The sequence below is a fragment of the Myodes glareolus genome, chromosome 6 (genome assembly GCF_982192425.1).
Source record: "Myodes glareolus chromosome 6, mMyoGla1.1, whole genome shotgun sequence".
Lineage (NCBI taxonomy): Eukaryota > Metazoa > Chordata > Mammalia > Rodentia > Cricetidae > Myodes > Myodes glareolus.
This window is the reverse complement of record NC_142031.1, coordinates 48,465,302-48,473,274: the sequence shown is the minus strand read 5'-3', so window position 1 is coordinate 48,473,274 and position 7,973 is coordinate 48,465,302. Positions and strand designations below refer to the sequence as shown.

At 39.4% G+C, this 7,973-nt stretch overlaps 1 protein-coding gene across 1 annotated transcript; it reads right to left on the bottom strand.

Moving 5' to 3' along the window:
* Positions 1-2,492: 2,492 nt before the first annotated feature.
* LOC125403924 (olfactory receptor 7C2) lies at positions 2,493-3,470 on the bottom strand. Its single transcript, XM_048439587.3, has one exon. It carries the CDS (start codon positions 3,468-3,470, stop codon positions 2,493-2,495), a length of 978 nt encoding a protein of 325 aa, XP_048295544.3.
* Between the last annotated feature and the right edge of the window lie 4,503 nt (positions 3,471-7,973).

Here is a 7,973-nt window from a genome sequence, read left to right as displayed (position 1 = left end):
CTTTTTTCTTTTCTCTCCCAAGCCTACATACATTTATCCAATACTATGACCCATTTAGAGATTTTTTTCCATTTGGATTTGTCTTTATTGTGTATTTATAATTATTTTCTCACAAGGACTGAAACCAAAAAGCATGCAGTCAGATTTTCATCAACACTATTTAAGCGTTTCTTGGCAGAACCTCTTAAAAGAGCTACAAGGTTTTGCAGCTAAAGCTGAATTGGAAGGCTCTATTAAATGAGAGCGCTTGCCACTAGCGAGCAGAGCCCATCTGAGAAAATGCTGCTATCAATAAGCATGCTTAACTCTATTTTTTTTCTATCTAGAATTACTTCCCAAGCTCTGTGAGGCTTTATGTAGATGCAGTCATCCATATGTTAGGCACCATTTGTTGTCTGAGGTTTCTGTCCTGCCTGGTTCCTACAGTCGTTAAGTCCCAAAGAAATCACACAGAGGTCTACATTAATCATAAACTGATTGACCCATTAGCTCAGGCTTCTTATTAACTGTTATAACTAACTTTAGCTCATTATTCTTATCTGTGATAGCCACATGGCTCAGTACCTTTTTCAGCGGCGTAGTCACATCTTGCTGCTTCTGTGTCTGAACAGGACTGCAGAGGAATGGACTTCCTCCTTCCCAGAATTCTCCTGTTCTCCTTGACCCACCTCTACTTCCTGTCTGGTTGTCCCACCTATACTTCCTGCCTGGCTACTGGCCAATCAGCATTTATTTAAAATATAATTGACAGAATACAGACCATGGTCCCACACCAAGGAAGTGAGGTCAGTCTCCCAGGACTCATGAAAAAGTTGGGTGCATAAATACATACTTATAATCCCAGTTCTGGGAAAACAGAGACAGAATGGCCTCTGGGGATGGCTAGCCAGCCAGTCTAGATGAATTAGCAATGTCCAGGTTCAATGAGAGATTATGTCTCAAAATATAAGTGAAGAGAGACTGAGGGAGACATTTGATATTTGATATCAATCTCTTACTTGCACACATATGTCCATGCACCTCACCTTTCCATAAATTTGGTCCTTCAGTGGTTCTCTTAGATTTTTTAGATTTTGTTTATATATTCTGAATTTTATAGTTTGAAGGCTCCATTTCATCTTCCTTATCTTCAACTTCTCAGTCTTTCTTCCACCTTACTCATTAGTGAGATTTTGTTAATTAAAAATTAATTTATTAAAGGTTTTATTACCAAAATTTTAATTTGAATCTAAATTTCTCTTCACTAAGTCCATTTTTATATCCTGTATTGGCTCCCTTTTGTCATTTAGCTCTTTTTTTATAGTCTCTTCAAATTATTTCAGGGGTTTATAAATATCCTCTTAGATTTTTCTCAACATTTTTCTTGAAATTTTTTTCCCTAAACATTCTTATAATAGTTCTTTTGAGTTCTTTGTCTGGGACTTAATAAAACACATTATCAAAGTCATTGTAGAACTGATAATTTTGGAGGAACCCTGTTGCTCCCTCCCCTGATCTCTTGTGGTACTAAATTTGTGTTCCATGATGGAAAAGAAAGGGAATCATGAGGACCTGTCCCTAACTAAGGAGTTTTGGGAGTTGTTGACTGCTGGGGGAGACAGAATCATTCCTTTTCAGGCATGTGGCCACTGGTAGGTTGCCCATGCTCCTACAAATGGCCCCATACCAATACACATACTGGCAGCATTAATTGGACTTAGTGGTTTAATAAAAAAGAAAGAAAAGGAGTTCATACTGGGAGCAGGTCACATTGGTGGGGGATTAGAGGAGAGTTCGAAGAGTAAAATGTGTGTGTGTGTGTGTGTGTGTGTGTGCGTGTGTGTGTGTGTGTGTAAATACTAAATGAATATAGTGTTTGAATCCAGGCCAAACTCTTAAGGCCCCCAATACCTGAAGCAGCCCTTTTTCTCTTACAGATGCTGGAAGGTAACTCACTAAGAGCACCATCTATGAATATTTAGCTAACAGATTTCTAATAGAAATGAACTCATATCAGAGGAGGTACTGGTGACCACATATCCTGCCCCTTATCTTTTCCACAGCCTCCTGCCTGGGAATTAGAGAGTCCAGATTCAGACTTGTGCTTGTGAGTGCCATCCCTTTGTCAGAGAGAACTACATCTTTCTCAGAGAGTTGTAATAAGGGACCTAGAATCTACAACATGGGCCCTAATATCCTCATTAGAGATACTGACATGCTGTCTGTCTTTGGTGCTAGGGCTTGAACTCCTCTCAGAGCCCATGTCATGGTATTTCTGTCAGCTGCTCTGTCCGTGATGTTAATAACTCTTCTAATCAACTACTTGACCTCCATATTTGTCTCAGTGTCCCTCTTAAACCCACATCTGAGACCTTTGATATATGACCATATTTATATGTATACATGACATTCTCAAGAATAAATAAAAAACAATATGAGTCTTATTTCTGAAAAAAAATGTAGTCATTACCTTAGATGATGTTTAGTTACTACCTTAGATATGTTTTCTGATTTCACTGAATTGCTATTTGTGGGGATCCTGATATGGTCCCTTTGCCCAGAAACACCATCTTCCTGAGGAGTCTTCCCAAAGCCTTCTGCATATCTTTGTTCCTCAGGCTGTAGATGAAGGGGTTCAACATGGGAGTGACCACAGTGTACATTAATGAGGCAATCAGATTCATTCTAGAAGATGATGTGGCTGCAGAGCTGAGGTAGACTCCAAGACCATTGCTGTAGAACAAGAAGACCACCAAGAGGTGAGACCCACAGGTGGAAAAGGCTTTGTACTTGCCTCCAGCTGAGGGAATTCTTAGAATGGAGGAAACAATCTGAGAATAAGACAAGAGAATCCCAGAGAAAGGGAAACCAGCCATGACTATAGTTATAGAATACACCACAATGTTATTGACAAGGGTGTCAGAACATGCCAGCTTCAGGACTTCAGGAAGATCACAGAAAAAGTGGGGGATTTCCATGTTTGTACAGAAAGATAGTCTTAACACAGTCAAGGTCTCAGGCAGGGAACTCATGACACTGATTAACCAGGACCCAAGAGCCAGTATCACACAGAAGAAAGAATTCATGATGACGACATAGTGCAGGGGATGGCAGATGGCCACGAAGCGGTCATAGGCCATCACTGTTAGGAGTAAATTATCCAGACATCCAAACACAATGAAAAAAAATATCTGTGTGATGCAGCCTGTGAAGGAGATGAGTTTGCTTTGGGTGTGGATATTCAGTAGAGTCTTTGGGATGGTGGTGGAGGTGAAGCCGATGTCAGCTAAGGACAAGTTGGAGAGGAAGAAGTACATGGGCATGTGCAGGTGGGGGTCAAATATGATGGCCAAGATGATGAGCAGGTTGCCTGTGATGGTGACAAGGTACATGGAGAGAAGCAACCCAAAGAAGAAGGATTGCAGGTCAGAGTCTTCGGTGAATCCCAGGAGGAGAAAGTTTCTACCTCCTGTTTGGTTTTCTCTTTCCATAGGACTGCTGGATTATCTAAAAGGAGGAAAAAACACAATATAAATTCATCTCAAGTGGATTCTGCTAAATAATGGCAATATATTTTATTAAAACCCAAGTATTAGCTGAGCACTGTGGCACATGCCTTTAACTCCAGCACTTGGAAGGAATAGGCAGAAGGATTTTTGTGAGTTCAAGGCCAGCCTAGTCTACATAAAGAGTTCTAGAACAGCCAGGGTTATGTAAAGAGATCCTGTCTCAAAACACCAAACCCCTCGTGGTCCTGACTTCCTTGTTCATGTTCTCCCTCCTTCTGCTCTTCATTTGGACTTTGGGAGCTCAGTCCAGTGCTCCAATGTGGGTCTCTGTCTCTATCTCCATCCATCACCAGATGAAGGTTCTATGGTGATATGCAAGATATTCATCAGTGTGGCTATGGGATAAGGCCAGTTCCCACAGAGACGGTGGGACTGATCTAATGGAAGCTCACCAAGGCCAGCTGGACTGGGACTGAATGAGCATGTGATCAAACCGGACTCTCTGAATGTAGCTGACAATGAGGGCTGACTGAGAAGCCAAGGACAATGGCACTGGGTTTTGATTCTACTGCATGTACTGGCTTTGTGGGAGCCTAGTCTGTTTGGATGCTCACCTTCCTAGACCTGGATGGAGGAGGGAGGACCTTGGACTTCCCACAGGGCAGGGAACCCTGACTGCTCTTAGGACTGGAGAGGGAGAGGGAGGGAGAGTCGGGGGAGGGGGAAACTTTTAATAAATAAATAAATAAATAAACCACTAAACCCTAAAAACAAAACAAAAAACTCACCTCTCCAAAACAAACAAACAAAAAGCAAAACCAAAAATCCCTAAGGTACTATGCTGGTGAGCTGACTCAGTGTGTAAAGTCTCTTTCCATCAGGGCTGATAACCTGCTTTTGATTTCTGGTGTATGCATGGTGTAAGGAGACACCCAAATCCTTCATTTTGTCATCCAACCTTTATACGTGGGCCATGGCACACATGTGCATTCACACACACAGAATAAATAAATGTAAGGGCTGGAGAGATGGCTCAGCAGTTAAGGGCTCATACTGCTTTTTCAGAGGACCTGGATTAGTTCCCAGTATCCAGGTGGAGCAACTCAAAACCACTAGTTCTAGGAGATCTGATGCCCTCTTCGGGTTTCAGCCAGTACTTGCACTCATGTACAAACACACATGCACATATCCAAAAATATGAATAATTAAAATAACTATAAAAATCTTTAAAATAAATATAATAAAAATTTAAAAGAAACAAGAAAACAAAATTTATGGAGTCATTCAGTCATTTTTTGTGAGTAATCATTTAATCTCTGTCTGGTAATTTGTTGTTACCATAGTCACCTAAAATATTTGGCTGCAGATGACTGGGTCTCAGTGTTGTTCTCTGGAACAGCAACGTCAGCATCACTCTGACGGCTATTAGAAATGGGCGTTTGGAAGCCATTCATACCAACGGAGTCCTACACATTTTGTGGAACCAGTGATCTCATCTGTGCTTCACCAAGCCCTCTGGGAAACTCTGATGTCCACATGCATATGAAGACCACAGCTGTGGTGTGCCTAAGCAACCAGACCTCATCAGCATCCCTGATGGCAACTTTGGTGTGTTCTGTCTAATGAAAGTGTGAATGGAAATTTTCTGAGTATGTACTGATTTGTAGTCATTGGAAATCTTTGTTTTATTATAGTGCTTTCTCTGGTCCTTATATGAACCTGATCACAGTTGTTAATACCCACTTTTCATGTAGTCATTGTCTAGATTTCCTTTATTTATGCAAATTATATACAAATTCTATGACATGCAATTTCTCTCTCTCTCTCTCTCTCTCTCTCTTGAGATAGGGTTTCTCTGTGTTGCTTTGGAGCCAGTCTTGGTCTTGGAACTGGCTCTTGTAGACCAGGCTGTCCTCCAACTCACAGAGATCTGCATGCCTCTGCCTCCTGAGTGCTGGGATTAAAGGTGTGAGCCACCACCACCCATCTGAAATGTAGTTTCTAAGCATGAAGAATTCAGAGTTTCCAGAGTTTCTATGTCTTAAATTAATTTTCCATTATCTCACTTTTCTGCCAGTGTTGGGAGGAAGCTTCTAGACATTGTTGTGGCATCACTGAGTTACTTCCTCAGCCCCTGATTATCATTACATGAACGTGTTCTATGTGTAAGCTGTTCAGTAAATCTTGTCCATTTGATCATTTACATCAGTTCCCAATTTTTATATATTACAAATACAGTTTAGATTCATTTGATTTTTAATTTTCTTTTCTTATGACAATTTGTGGGAGCATCCTGTGAGTTCTTAAAAGTTCATAAATACAAAGTCTAATAAAAATAAAATAAATTTAAAAAGTACATGTACTGTTTTTCACCTTCTTATCAGTAAATTACTCTAAATAATATCACACACACACACACACACACACACACACACACACACCTTAACAGTGAGTTGGTTGTCAAATATCTTTGTATAAATAAGAATTTTGGGCCAGGCAGATCTGCTGCTCACTCACCTAGAGCCAGAGTCTGCTTCACAGTTAGCTTTTCCCACTTTGGATGGAGAGGAGGATGTGGCAGGGAAGATCATAGACCAATGACAAGACTTACCTGGGAGTTTTCCCCATGTCCCAGATCAGGAGTGGGCTCCAGTCCAGTCTAGTGACAGGGCAAACAGAACGTGTCAAGGGATGGTAGTCAGTCCCCATGTAGAACTGATGTATGAGACACCATACTCTCCAGCCTCACAACCATCTGATATCCATATCTTTGGAGGGTCAGGAGGAGGGTTATGCCTAAGAGTTTGTGAGGCACAGGCTGGATGGTGCCAGAAAATAAAAGAAAAAAAGAGTTTGGGGGGGGGGCCAGAAGGTGTCTCAGTAAGTAAAGACACTTGTCACCACGCCTGATGTCCTAGGTCAAACACTGAGACCTGAGAGGCAGAAGGAGAGAGCAAGTTCCTGCAAGTTGTCCTCTGAAAAATAGTCTATTTATTGGATTCTATCAAATTTATAAGTTAATTCTGAAAAAGTTGGTATTATTATTGTGTCAAAATGCTTGTTGAAGTAACAGATAGCTCTCTTTTGAAATCATTCTCTTTCTTATCAAAATTTTCTGACAGTTTTTTAACATGCAAAATGATATTTATTACTCATTAATAGTGTTTTAGTGTAGTTCAAGGTTGATATTATGAATGATATTCTTCTATGATGTATCTCTACTTGTGCAACAAAACAGAATTTAATAACAATAATAATGATAATAAAAATAAAATCTACCTTTTTTGATGAGGTGTATTTGTTTCTGGACTTTCTTATTAATTTATTAGTTTTTGTTGAAATTTATCACATTCAGGGTAGAGATGACTCAGTAGTTAAGAGCACACTCTGCTCTTTCAGAGGATGGGGTTTGGTCTCCTGCCTTTATGTATATAAGCCTACAACTGTGGAAATCCAATACTTTTTTTTGACTTCACAGGCAACACACACACACACACACACACACACACACACACACACACACTACACTCCTCACAAAAGTTCTAGGCAAAATGTATCACATTCTATGCATTGAACCATCATCATATTTCCTTCAGGTACTATTCTATTTACTTAAAATTCCAAGAACCTTGTCAAAATTTATTATGAGAGATAGAGTTGCTAGTTTCCTTCTCTATTTCTTTCAGAAGTTGAACAATATCACATGATGTTCACTTTCAGGTTAAACTATATCATAAGTAATTTTTATCACATATATTCACATTTTCACAAATATTTTAGAAAGTGTTAGTAAAAGTATGACTAAGTGTTCACAGATGGCTATTTAGATGATATGATGCTAAATCTGATTCCATATTCTCAAATAGTCTCCAAACGTTAGATGTAGAACAGGCTGATGACAAGGTCTTTTAGGAAAACATGAATATATAAATGCTATAAACATAAACATGAACATGCATAATCTTTGAGAATAGAAATCCTTGATAGATAAAAGAGAAGTAACTTTCAGTAGTCAGAATGATAAACTGAAGAATTACAATTGAGGAAATGTACAGATATTTCCCATCTCAAAATCACCTAGCTGGTTGATATTTGATTAATATTACAAAGCTAATTTGTTTTGTGTATAAAACCTTAATTGTAAGTCATAGAATCATCAGTATCTCATTGGGAAAAGGATAGAGAAGATTAAGTACTCATAAAAGGAAATGTAAAATTAGTGATAAATATTTGAATCTTGTCTTTGTGTGTGAATGTGCAGGTCCCTGTGTGTTATGTTGCATATGTGGTTGTCAGTCTTGGTCTTACATTTTGTTGAGTCAGGGTGTGTTACTTGCTGCTTCATATACAAGGCTAGCACGACTGTAAGCTCCCTGGAATTCTCCTCACTCTACCTCCCATCTTAGAGTAGAAGATTCAATTCTAGACCACTCTATTGTCAGGTATTGACATGTGTTATGGGATTCTGAACTCACGTTCTTAAGA

Coding starts and splice junctions, on each gene's coding strand:
- LOC125403924 (XM_048439587.3), bottom strand. CDS start 3,470: ATGGAAAGAGAAAACCAAACAGGAGGTAGAAACTTTCTCCTCCTGGGA.